Source organism: Pleuronectes platessa, chromosome 2 (genome assembly GCF_947347685.1).
Source record: "Pleuronectes platessa chromosome 2, fPlePla1.1, whole genome shotgun sequence".
Classification (NCBI taxonomy): Eukaryota; Metazoa; Chordata; class Actinopteri; order Pleuronectiformes; family Pleuronectidae; genus Pleuronectes; species Pleuronectes platessa.
Window position 1 is genome coordinate 31,292,672 of NC_070627.1, and position 13,812 is coordinate 31,306,483.

The 13,812-nt window shown below is 48.0% G+C and overlaps 1 protein-coding gene across 1 annotated transcript in view; it reads left to right on the forward strand.

Annotated features, from left to right (window-relative positions):
• The window catches only part of LOC128446732 (piggyBac transposable element-derived protein 4-like), a 291,349-nt gene extending 284,556 nt beyond the window's left edge, over positions 1–6,793 (forward strand). The window contains exons 3-4 of the mRNA XM_053429645.1: positions 5,831–6,694; positions 6,789–6,793. Of these exons, the coding sequence (XP_053285620.1) occupies positions 5,831–6,694; positions 6,789–6,793 (869 nt within the window). The remainder of the gene's footprint in view (positions 1–5,830; positions 6,695–6,788) is intronic.
• Positions 6,794–13,812: the final 7,019 nt, after the last annotated feature.

The window sequence follows — 13,812 nt, forward strand, 5'->3', positions numbered from 1 at the left end:
GATTCAAACTACAAACTCTTTCACTTTTCTTCCGACTCTTGAGGTGAGTTCGTCCCGCGGTGTCGTTCGTTGTTCGCCGGGCTCATAGATACACGGAGCCGGTACCGGAGAACACGCAGGGGCCGCTGGGTGTCCGCTCCTCTCTCCCCCCCCCCCCCCCCACCCCCCTACTCCGGGCAAAGTGAAATAAATTTTATCTTTTATCCGTTTGGCTAATGCTAACGCTGGAGTCCTTGTGTAACAGAGTTAAGAATGCACTGTATTTATTTTATTTATAATTTGTATTTGTGAATTTACTTGTGGAGGTGATGTCGATGTGCACTACCTTTTGTGCTCCCCAAAAGTTTGTTACTTCCTGTTAGCCCTTCCCTCCCTCAGTTTAGTTTTTCATCACTGAGGGTGAGTCACCTGTGTAGAAGCTCTGTGCTGTTTTGTAGTTTTCCTTGAAGGAATGACCGTTGTGGATTGTATGTTGCGTGTATGAGTACAGTGTGCTGTTGTTTTGAATGTTTATATGTTTTGACAATGTTGTGGTTTGAAATCCACGGAGATGTTATTTACATAATGCGGCCGCCATTTTGTTTTCGCTCCGCGGATTTCGGCAGCCTTTGATGTCAATTTGTTCTGTTTTGTAGACTTTTGTATGGAGAAAAAGGAGGTTTTAACAGCAAACCTATGTTGTTGTCTGCAGGTATGTGAGTTTCTTTTTGGATCTAATAACTGTTTCACCAATAATGTGTTACTGAGCAGTTTAGTTTTTCATCACTGAGGAGAGTTCGTCCCGCGGTGTCGTTCGTTGGAGAAAAAGGAGGTTTTAACAGCAAACCTATGTTGTTGTCTGCAGGTGTCTGCAGTTTTTGTAGGTGAATAAATACCCAAAAACCAAGTCCTGAGTCACATTTCTACATCCGTTACACTGGTGCCGTGACCTTTCGGATCATCAGACCAGCTTGATGCTCGTCGCCGTGGATGCTGTGCTGCCATCCTGATCCACGTCTCAAGATTATAGTGCGGTCAGACCTGTAGAAGACCCTTGATTGGGGCATAGCGATTTATACATATATTATTATTTTTTTCTCTTCCCCTCCAGTGTGTTGACAACTGTTTTCATTTCTAAATATCTGTGTACTTCTTATTAACCTTTCTTTTTACATTTTTTTTTATATACATATATATATATGATTATTTTTTTATTTTTTTATACACAACGCAAGTACATTTCATGGTCAAGAGTTGTTTTAATTAACAATGGATGATTTTTCTAGTCCTATTCTGCCAAAAGGTAGAGGTGCATGGATAAGTGCTATTAATAACAGTAGGGATGTGGGACGCTCAACAGCAATGCCGGATGGCTATGCAGATACTGGGTTAGGTCAGATCCCAAGTTATACTCCCACTAATGTGCCTACAGGGGGGGGTCCACATACTTCCACTCCTGGCAGTGATGTTGATGCCATTCACCATCTCACAGACATGGTAGGACAGTTAGGAGCTCAGATTGGTGAGTCTATTGTAGCAAAGCTGATGTCGGCTGGTGTTGTAAGCTTAAATAGTGGTAATCATACTGCTCCTATGACTGAGAACAGACCTAGTGACACTACCAGACATGATGTTCCACAAGTGACTGTACGTGTTAAGCCTGACAGAGAACCACAGACTTTCAGAGGTGACAGCACTGACAAAAACTCAGTCCAGGACTGGATTGACATGACTAAGACTTACCTCAGAAAGCAAGATGTTCCTATACAAGACCAGGCAGAGGAAATTATAAGTCACTTAATGGGCAAGGCCAGGGATGTTGTGAAAATCGCCCTACGCAGTAACCCAGCTCTTGACGTACGACAGAAACCAGAACTGGTGTATGACATTCTTCTCCAGTATTTTAGTGATGCTTCGTCATGTCTTCCTCTGGCAGACTTTTACGCCACTCTACCAAAGCACAAAGAGAACCCAGTCGATTACTGGATAAGACTGAATAAAGCAGCAGATCAAGCCAATGAGGGCCTGCGCAGGCAAGGGAAGCAGACGGAGGACATGGCTGATGAAGTGGCCCTGATGTTTGTCAACCATTGTCCAGACCCAGAGCTCACGAGCATCCTAAAGTGTAAACCAGTCCACGAGTGGAACTCGCGTGATGTTCAGCTGAGGATTGATGACTATGAGAGGGAGTTGAGAGCTAGTAGCAGAACCACCAGTGCTAGTCAGCTAAAAAGCCACACTGCCTCTGTAGCTCCTGAGCAATCCACATCAGCAGTGTCCGAGCAGCATCACACCCTTTGCCCCTCTTCAGCGTCGGAAACAATTCAAGGTGAATCCCGTCCGGCTCAGAATTATGCCCCTGTGCCAGCTGTGGCACAAAATCTACAACAGTCAGAAGATAGGCTCCTCACTCGCGTAGCGGACATGTTTCAGGAGATGATGGAGAGAATGCAGCAGCGCAGTATTAACCGCCCGACTCGAGGAAGTAAGTTTCAATATAACCCTCGCGACAGACGTTCCAGAGAGGCGTTTTGCAGAGTGTGTAACGACTCTAGCCACACCACCACTTCGCACTGCATGGCCGAGAGACTGTGTTTTGGCTGCTACGCCCCTGGCCACACCCGACCAAATTGTCCTGTCAAAAGCTCCTCCCCTCCTCACGCTGAGGGAAACTAACTGGCCTGTATTTGGAGGGAGGCAGTACAGGTTTCACCAAAAACTTCCAAACTGAAGATATGTCTGATGCTGAGACTGTTTACATATCTGCGAAAGACTCAGGTAATAACTCTACAGTTGTTTATCAAAATATTCACAGAATTGGCAATAGTGACAGTCTTTTCAACACACCTGCAGTGGTGAATGGATTAGTGATAGGTGGTATGTTGGACAGTGGTTCTATGGCCTGCAGTATTAATGAAAAGGCTGAGATGAAACTGAGAAATGCTGGGTCAATTACAGATCAGACGTGTGTTGACGTGAATGTAGTCCTTGTTGGTTGCGGCGGGCTTCGTGTTAAACCCAAATGTGCTTTTGATGTGGAGATGGAAGTGTATGGCTGTAGGATGTTGGTTCCCACACTAGTTGTTCCAGGACAGCATGATGAGTTGATCATAGGAACTAATGTCATAAAACACGTCATGCATCAGTCTAAGCAGCGTGAATTATATTGGGACACAGTGTCTGGTCCCTGCTCAACCGTTGACTCAGAAACGGTAAATTTCCTGTCTATGCTCTCTGGTGTGAACCCTTGGAAAGGGGATGCAGTTCCTGACAAAGTTGGAACGGTGAGGTGTAACTCAGCCACATGTCTCGAGCCTGGTCGGGAATATCTCATCTGGGGAAAATTGCAGAAAAACACTGTTGTTTCACCTGGCAGTGCTGTCATGTCAGAGCCTACGTCATCACGATCAATTCCGAGAGGCATTATGGTTGCGAGCCTTGTAACTACACTCTGGGGAGACAGATGGGTCCCACTCAAGCTAGTCAACACAACAAGCAAGTCTATAGTGATGAGGCGCAACGCAAAACTGGCTGACATCTTCTCCTGTGTAGCACTTGAGGATATGGATGTTGCTGATAGCCCTGAGGTTGCCCTCCCCAGTTACACTCAGTCAACTGTGCCACTTGCTCCTGAAGCAGATTCTGTCAAAGACCGGCTCATGTCAGTTAGACTCAGTAATGTTGACATTGAGTCATGTGAGGTGTCAGCGGATTGCAAGAGAAAAATTACCGATCTTGTCTTGCAGTGTGAGGACATATTTTCAAAACACCACATAGACTGTGGTGAGGCGAAAGGTTTTGTTCACCGTATATACCTGTCCGACAACAGACCATTTAGACTCCCATACATAAGAGTGCCCCCTGGTCAATACCAGAAACTTCGCCAAGTGTTGAACGAGATGGAGGAGAAAGAAATCATTAGAAAGTCATCCAGTGAATATGCATCGCCTCTGGTGCTTGTGTGGAAGAAGAACGGAGATCTCCGCATCTGTACAGACATTTTCAGTGGTTGAATAGGAGAACCCTGAAGGACGCCCACCCTCTTCCTCATCAAGGGGACTGTTTGGCAGCGCTTGGAGGCAACTGCCTGTTCAGTACAATGGATCTGACCTCCGGCTTTTACAACATGCCCCTTCACAAGGATGATAGGAAGTATTCTGCCTTCACCACACCCATGGGCCTGTTCGAATACAACCGTTTGCCACGAGGTCTCTGTAACAGCCCAGAGAGCTTCATGCGCATGATGACCAGCATCTTTGGTGACCAAAATTATCTGAGTCTGCTGTGCTACTTGGATGATCTGCTGGTGTTTGCACCCGACGAGAAGACTGCCTTGCAACGGCTGGAGCTGGTGTTTAGTAGGTTGCGTGGTCATAACCTAAAGTTGTCCCCTAAGAAATGCTTCTTCCTCAGGAGATCCGTAAAATTTCTTGGTCACATTATAGACGAGAATGGCGTTTCAACAGACCCATCTAAGGTTGACAGCATCACAAGCATGACGAGCAAAGACTTGATGGAGCCTGATGGCAAGACACCTTCTCAGAAGAGAATTAGGTCCTTTTTAGGGATGGTGAATTACTACCAACACTTTGTGCCCAGGTTCTCCGCCATCGCCAAGCCGCTTTTTGATCTGCTGAAAGGTGGAAAAAGGAAAGGCAAACAGCTCAAGATCAAATTGTCAAGTAGGAAGCTACATGAAACTGACTGGACTAGAGAGCAGGACCGAGCTTTTGAAGACCTGAAGGACTTGCTAGTTGGAAGTGTTGCCTTGGCCCACCCTGACTTCACCCGACCCTTCATGCTGTCAACTGATGCATCACTGGATGGCTTGGGAGCTGTGTTGTCCCAAATCCAGGAAGGCGATACGCGTGCCAGACCTATTGCTTTTGCCAGTAAGTCATTGTCTCAGTCCCAAAAGAACTATCCAGCCCACCGGTTAGAGTTTCTCGCTTTGAAATGGTCAGTTTGTGACAAATTCAGTCACTGGCTAAAAGGCCACAAATTCACAGTTTGGACAGACAACAACCCGCTGACTCACATCCTGACTAAGCCGAAACTAGACTGTTGTGAGCAACGCTGGGTAGCAAAGCTGGCTAGTTATGAATTTGATATTAAGGACGTCCCGGGTCGGCAGAACATTGTAGCTGATGCTCTTAGCCGTATACTATTTGTCAGAGAGGATGTTGGTCACAGACTGCTTGCTGAGCCTTACGAAGGTCTTCTTAACCCTTGTGTTGACCCAGCATGTGTTTGTGTGTGTGTGACAGTCTCCCGTCTTTGTGCGTGGCGTGCAGCAATACAAATAATTTTTAGAAAAAACGTGTGCCACCTCATTTTCTTCTTCTTCTTCTTCTTCTTCTTCTTCTTCTTCTTCTTCTTCCTCTTCTTCTTGTCGTTCGCATCACCGAGCAACAACAGGCTCGAGTACGCGCCGCTGGCAGCCGGGGATGCTCGCGGCGCGTGCCCTCGGGTCACCGGGACCCCGGCCGACGTGCTACAGGCCCTACGTCTTCGCGTCGGTCCTGTGCAGCTATAAAAAAGAATACAAATGAATTTCCTTCTTCCTTTATTGATATTACCACTGAGCATGAGTCTTTTTCTTCTTCTTCTTCTTCTTCTTCTTCTTCTTCTTCTTCTTCTTCTTCTTCTTCTTCTTCTTCTTCTTCTTCTTCGTCTTCTTGTCGTTCGCATCACCGAGCAACAACAGGCTCGAGTACGCGCCGCCGAAGATATTGTCGATATTCATGTTTGCCCCCCCCCCCCCCCCCCCCCACACACACACACGCACACACGCACTCACACACACGCACTCACACACACGCGCTCACACACACGCGCTCACTCGCGCCAGGCCGCTGTCCTTTCCGACAGTACATGCCCAGCAAGCCGGCGAAATACGGGATCAAGTCGTGGGTGGCGTGCGACGCCAGATCAAGCTACGCTTGGAAGATGCAAGTCTACACCGGAAAGCCGAGCGGCGGGCGTCCGGAGAGGAACCTGGGGCTGCGGGTCGTGCTCGACCTCACGGAGGGACTGAGCGGGCGCAACGTCACGTGCGACAATTACTTCACCTCCTACGAACTCGCGCGGCAGCTCCTGGAGAGGAACGTCACCGTGGTCGGCACGGTTCGGAAGAACAAGCCCGAGCTCCCGCCCCGGCTGCTCGCCGTCAAGGGACGAGCGGCATTCTCCTCCGTGTTCGCCTTCACGCCCGCCGCCACTCTGGTGTCGTACGTCCCGAGGAAGAAAAACAGGAACGTGGTGCTCCTGAGCACGCGGCACTCGGAGGCCGACGTCAGCGACCGCGCGGACGGCAAACCGGTCGTCGTCCTGGACTACAACCGCAACAAAGGAGGCGTGGACAACCTGGACAAGGTGATCGGAACGTACAGCTGCAGGAGGATGACCGCGCGCTGGCCCCTGGTCGTCTTCCACAACATCCTCGACGTCTCTTCCTACAACGCCTTTGTGATATGGCGAGAGGTCAACCCCGACTGGATGCCGGGCAAGCGGAACAAGCGCAGGGTGTTCCTCGAGCGGCTAGGAAAGGCTCTCGTGGCGCCTTACATCGCGCGGCGGGAGCGCGTTCCACGCACCGAGGCGTCTGCCGCGGTCGTGAAGGCCGTGAAAGTGGCCGCGGCCGCCGCAGCCGAAACCGCAGCCGCCGCCGAGCAGAGAGACGATGACAGCGACCGAGACGACGCTCGGCCCGAGCGTCCGGCTGCCCCTCCGGCCCTAGTCCCGCAGCGAAAAGAACAAAGACAGCAACAACGACAGCAACAGCAACAATCCCAGGGTCCGGCCTCCAGTCTAGCCCTGGCCGTCGCGGCCGCCGCGGCCCCGCTCGCCGCGAGCAAGAGGAAGAGGTGTCAGATATGCCCCAGGAACAAGGACTGTAAAACTCACACAAAGTGCAGCGGGTGTGACAAATACATCTGCAAGAGCTGTTCCCTTTTCTATTGCCCTTCTTGCGCGTGCTGATGTGTGGTGGGCTGTGCGTGTGCACGTGTGCGCGTGCGTTTGAAAGCAGGGACAGGTTCAATTACGCAACGGAGGGAGCCGGGTCGGTCCAGCGTCGCGAGTCTAAGGGTCACAGGGACCCCGACCGACAAGCGACCGGCCTCATGTCACACCGGCCCTACGTCTTTGCGTGTGTCTTGCAGCTATAAGAGAAATAATAAAAATGTGTTTCTTTTTTATTATTATTACTGCGCACGAGTCTTCTTTTTCTTCTCCTTCTCCTTCTTCTCCTTCTCATCACCGAGCAAGAACAGTCTCGAGTGCACTACACTGGCAGCCGGGTCGGTCCAGCGTCGCGAGTCTAAGGGTCACAGGGACCCCGACCGACAAGCGACCGGCCTCATGTCACACCGGCGCTACGTCTTTGCGTGTGTCTTGCAGCTATAAGAGAAATAATAAAAATGTGTTTCTTTTTTATTATTATTACTGCGCACGAGTCTTCTTTTTCTTCTCCTTCTCCTTCTCCTTCTTCTCCTTCTCATCACCGAGCAAGAACAGTCTCGAGTGCACGACACTGGCAGCCAGGTCGGTCCAGCGTCGCGAGTCTAAGGGTCACAGGGACCCCGACCGACAAGCGACCGGCCTCATGTCACACCGGCCCTACGTCTTTGCGTGTGTCTTGCAGCTATAAGAGAAATAATAAAAATGTGTTTCTTTTTTATTATTATTACTGCGCACGAGTCTTCTTTTTCTTCTCCTTCTCCTTCTCCTTCTCCTTCTTCTCCTTCTCATCACCGAGCAAGAACAGTCTCGAGTGCACGACACTGGCAGCCGGGTCGGTCCAGCGTCGCGAGTCTAAGGGTCACAGGGACCCCGACCGACAAGCGACCGGTCTCATGTCACACCGGCCCTACGTCTTTGCGTGTGTCTTGCAGCTATAAGAGAAATAATAAAAATGTGTTTCTTTTTTATTATTATTACTGCGCACGAGTCTTCTTTTTCTTCTCCTTCTCCTTCTCCTTCTCCTTCTCCTTCTTCTCCTTCTCATCACCGAGCAAGAACAGTCTCGAGTGCACGACACTGGCAGCCGGGTCGGTCCAGCGTCGCGAGTCTAAGGGTCACAGGGACCCCGACCGACAAGCGACCGGCCTCATGTCACACCGGCCCTACGTCTTTGCGTGTGTCTTGCAGCTATAAGAGAAATAATAAAAATGTGTTTCTTTTTTATTATTATTACTGCGCACGAGTCTTCTTTTTCTTCTCCTTCTCCTTCTCCTTCTCCTTCTTCTCCTTCTCATCAACGAGCAAGAACAGTCTCGAGTGCACGACACTGGCAGCCGGGTCGGTCCAGCGTCGCGAGTCTAAGGGTCACAGGGACCCCGACCGGCAAGCGACCGGCCTCATGTCACACCGGCCCTACGTCTTTGCGTGTGTCTTGCAGCTATAAGAGAAATAATAAAAATGTGTTTCTTTTTTATTATTATTACTGCGCACGAGTCTTCTTTTTCTTCTCCTTCTCCTTCTCCTTCTCCTTCTTCTCCTTCTCATCACCGAGCAAGAACAGTCTCGAGTGCACGACACTGGCAGCCGGGTCGGTCCAGCCTCGCGAGTCGTTCAGCTATAAGAGAAATAATAAAAATGTGTTTTTTTTTCTTCTTCTTCTTCTTCTTCTTCTTCTTCTTCTTCTTCTTCTTCTTCTTCTTCTTCTTCTTCTTCTTCTTCTTCTCATCACGGAGCAAGAACAGGCTCGAGGACACGACGCGGGAAACCGCGTCCGCAAGTCTCAGGGTCACGGGGACGCCGATGGGAGAGACGGTCCTCAACGCGAGCGGCCGCGCAAGCCCCTCAGCGCGAGCCTTCGGGTCTCAGAGACCCAGGTCGATGAGACTCGCCAACGCAGGCATCCCAGGGGTCCTACGTCACACCGGCACGCAACTTGGAGCGGCTGTGACAAATACATCTGCAAGGGCTGTTCGCTTTTCTATTGCCCTACGTGCGCGAGCTGATGTGTGGTGGGCTGTGCGTGTGCCCGTGCGTCTGTGTGTTTGAAGCAGGGTATTGCAAACAAGCGTTAGTCAAATCGCTACCCAAACGCTCACAGCCAACAGCATGGGGAAGCAGGGACAACACGAGGGTTAACGAGGTCTCAAATGTGTCTAGTGCTTCTGTTCAGAAAGCCTTCAAATCTTCCAGTGGTCACCATACATCCCATTTGGATAGGAATGACATTCAGTCCACGTGCACTCCAGTTCATATGCAAGTTCAGTCTGTTGTGATGTAGGACGTGTCTGCCGTGCTGCAGTCACACATTGAGTGGGACACATGTTCAAGGGTCCGTGCAGCTGAAGTGTTGCAGCATCTACCTCAGTTGATTCCGCCTGGGCTGGACGCCTTACCTGCTTACACCGAGAAAGAACTTCGCGATAAACAGTTGGAGGATGAGGCCCTCTCCCGTGTTTTCTTCTATGTTGAGAGGCATCGGAAGCCTTCCAGAAGAGAAAGGTTTAAAGAGTCTGTCTCTGTTACAAGGTACTTGAAGCATTGGGATAGGCTGAGTGTCATTAACGGTGTGTTGTACAGGGTTTCTAAGGACCACAAAACTAAGGCAAAGCGTTTTCAGTACATTGTCCCTGATTCACTGAGGTCTGTGGTCCTGCAAGGTGTTCATGACAGAGCAGGTCACCAGGCTCAGTTCAGGACTCTAAGTCTGACTAGACATAGGTTTTTCTGGACAAATCTTGATAGAGACGTGAGAGATTATGTTCGTCATTGTCAGCGATGCATTGTTAGCAAGAAGGTTGAGCCTGAGGGTAGAGCCCAGTTAGAGAGCATCACATCTACAAGGCCATTAGAATTAGTTTGTATTGACTTTTGGTCAGCCGAGGATTCCAAGAACAGGTCCATTGACGTCTTAGTGGTTACGGACCATTTCACAAAAATGGCTCAGGCATTTCCATGTAGGGATCAGACAGCCAAACAGGTCGGAAGAGTTCTCTGGGATCGTTACTTTTGTGATTTTTCCCGAAAGGATCCACAGTGACCAGGGTGCTAACTTCGAGAGTCACCTGATTAGTGAGCTTCTCAGAGTCTCAGGCATCCGGAAATCACACACTACCCCCTACCATCCTATGGGAAATGGGAGTGTAGAACCGTACCTTGGGTGGCATGATCCGTGCATTGTCCCCTGATGAAAAAAGTGATTGGCCAAGGCGCTTGCAGACTCTGACGTTCATGTACAACTGCACTGCCCACGAAACAACGGGTTATGCGCCCTTTTACCTAATGTTCGGACGTGTCCCCCGTCTGCCTGTTGATGTTCTTTTTCGTAGTGTGCTCCATGACTCTGCAGTGACAAGCTATGAAAAGTACGTTACATGTCTCACTGAAGATCTGAAGGAAGCGATGGAGATTGCCAAAGACCATGCTGGTAGAGAGCAGTACAGGCATGCACAGTTGTACAACAGGAAAGTGAAAGGTTCCGACATTAACATCGGTGACAGAGTGCTCATGGCCAACAAGAAAGACAGGGGTAAAAAGAAGCTTGCTGATAGATGGGACTCAACCATTTATACTGTAGTGGACATGAATGAAGGGACACACACGTACAGGATCCGTGACACGATCAGTGGTCAAGAGAAGGTTATCCATAGGAACTTACTGATGCCAGTCAATTTCCTCCCTGTTGGGGACACAAGTGAAACCTCTGAACCTACCTCGTCTGAGTCTGTTATGGGATCGTCAGTGTCAGGAACTGTTAATGTGGAAGGAGCCGGAGAGACCCAGTTTGAGAGTGACAGTGTGTCTTTTATTGCCAGTGGCAGTCTTGATGCTGACGATGACAAAGATTCACCTGCATCTGATGTACTTAGTCAGGGTGTATCGACTGAACTAGAACCTGTAGATTCTGAGAGGAGGACCATAGATTGGATCACTCAACTGTCGACGCCATGTCCATCAGTAGTGGCTATTTCTGACCACCAGAGCGTGACCTTTGGTTCCCAAGAATCCTCGGTTTTACAAGAGGACAATCTGCTAGCTGACTCAGTTATTTGTAATGTCAGCCCTGGGACTGCTGTGGACAATTCAGCACATGTGAGGGAGTCGGACTGTGATACTGTGACAAAGACTTCTCATACTGACGTGGAACATACTGTAGACCAGACTTCACAAATACCCTGTGACCACTCTTTTGCAAAAACTCAGGTTAGATCTAGATTTGGTCGGCTGGTTAAACCTGTTAACAGGTTCCTACAAACCATGTCTAGGCAGGATGTTGTTCAGGACAAGTTTGGTGTGTAGTCTATGTTCCAAGCGTTCAATGATTAGGGTTGTATTCAGCTAGTCTACGCCTTAATAAGTCTGAATGTTTTGTTTTGGTTTAATACTCCATTGTTTTTGTTTTCTGCTATGCACAAGTTGCATTACACAATGTGTTAGGGTCTTGTGGGGTGTACAAGGCACCCCGTTGCCAGTTGATGGACCTGCCAAAGACAATGATGGTGCACTTCTACACCTGCATCATCGAGTCCATCCTCACCTCCTCCATCTCCATCTGGTTCGCTGCTGCCACTGCCAACGACAAAAGGAGGCTGCAGCGGATCATCCGTTCTGCTGAGAAGGTGATCGGCTGCAATCTGCCATCTCTTCAGGACCTGTTTGCCTCTAGGACCCTGAGGCGGGCAGGTAAGATTGTGGCTGATCCCTCCCACCCGGGTCACAAACTATTTGAGGTTCTTCCCTCGGGCAGGAGGCTGCGGGCCATCAGGACCAAAACCTCCCGCCACAAGACCAGCTTCTTACCGGCTGCAGTTGGCCTCATAAACAAGGCCCGGGACCCCCTCCTGACTCAGACTTTATTCCGCCCCCTCACCTTTAGGATGTGTTAAATTAACACATTACATCATATTATACTATACTGCATCACATTGCATATTGCAATCGGACACTGTTTACTGTTTTGCATTTTGCATATCACTTTTTACATTTTTTATCTTTTATATATTTTTATTCAGTAATGTTTATGTCGAAATAAATGTTACTTTGTATAGATATTTTGTATTTTTGTATTGTATATTTGTATTTGTGAATTTTATTAAGTTACTATTTTATTTTGATAGTGCTACTTGTGGAGATGATGTCGTTGTGCACCACCTTTTGTGCTCCCCAAAAGTTTGTTACTTCCTGTTAGCCCTTCCCTCCCTCAGTTTAGTTTTTCATCACTGAGGGTGAGTCACCTGTGGATTGTATGTTGCGTGTATGAATACATGTTGATGTGTGAATTGTTGAATGGCAAGAACAGTACTAAAGCACTTTGAGAGGTCATCAAGACTAGAAAACAACTATACAGATATAGACCATAAAGAAAATGATAATAAATCTGTTTTTTCCATTGTTAGGGTTCAATTAAAAGTTAATTTGCTCCAAATGTAATTGGTTCTTCTCTGACCCAATCTGCTTCTTTCCACTTAGTGTGCTGCTCCCCCTTTGCAGTTGTAATTTGACAGCGGTGAAAACATGGATGGTGTCTTTAATTATCTAGTTTTGTCACAACTGAAGGAGATGCTGAACATCTCTACCAGTGGATACAAAAATACTTAAAGGGTCCTCTGTTCACTATTAACTATAATTTAAGTTTAAAAAAAGAGGGCAGCTCATTCTTGTCTCCCCCTCAGAGCCCGAAGCCACGGAGGAGGAGCCGGCAGCATCTTCAACCAAGGAGGCTGAGACTAAGGAGGGTGACAGCAAGGCGGGGGCAGGCGATGCAGGGCCCACAGAGAACGGAGAGCAGAAGGCCGATGACGAAGCCGGGGAGGAGAAGGAAGGAAAGGGCACAGAGAAGAAAGAGTGAGTCTCAACCAGAGAACGAGTTTGTCAACTCTGAACACTGCGATATTTCACTTTGATATCACTTTTATATGTTTATATGATCCTTACCTTTGCTGGATAACTGCAGACTGCTCCTCATGGTCGCAGCGTTGCATTTCCACAAGATTACATTACATTACATTTAGCTGACGCTATTATCCAAACAGACTTACAATAAGTGCATTCAACCCTGAGGGTACAAACCTAGAACAACAAGAATCAAGAAAGTACAATTTCTTCAAAAATAAAGCAAAACTACAAAGTGCTATAAGTAAGTGCATTTTAAGTGCTACTAAATTGTTAGTTTCAAATTTTTATTCAAGGTATAGTCGGAAGAGGTAAGTTTTTAGTTTGCGGCAGATGTGTGAACTTTCTGGTGTCCGGATGTCGATGGGGACCTCATTCCACCATTTAGGAGCCAGGACAGCAAACAGTCGTGATTTTGACATGTGACCTGTCACGCCACACTCATCCCCCTCTTTTTGGTTACAGTTTAGATATGATTATAATCTGCACACACCGGTGTTGTAAACCGTTCTAATATTAAGTGTATAATTATGTCTTCAGAGAGAAGTGGAGAGACTTGATGTGGACTGTTATCAACAGCTCTGTGGGAGATTATCACCTTGAATATTACAGATGAGGTAGAAAGACATTTTATCTATTTGTACAATGTTTTATTTCTTTCAATACGTTTATCCAAAGCGTCTTACAATATGTGCATTTAACCATGAGGATACAAACCCAGAGCCCAGTACATCGGTTCTGTTTGAAAATCTGTGGTGCTTCCACCTGCTGAACACAGAATAAACTATAAGAACCAGATGGAACATACACAACACATAACATTATTTTACAGTGAGTTTCTTTTCATTAACATGGGAATTGACCCCTTCTTGGAGCCCGCCACTAGTGGCCACCCAGTGAACTGCAGCTTGTCCAAGATGCGCCTCGGCTTAAAGGCAGATTTTTCTTTGTCCATGATGCGCCTCGGCTTAAAGGAAGATT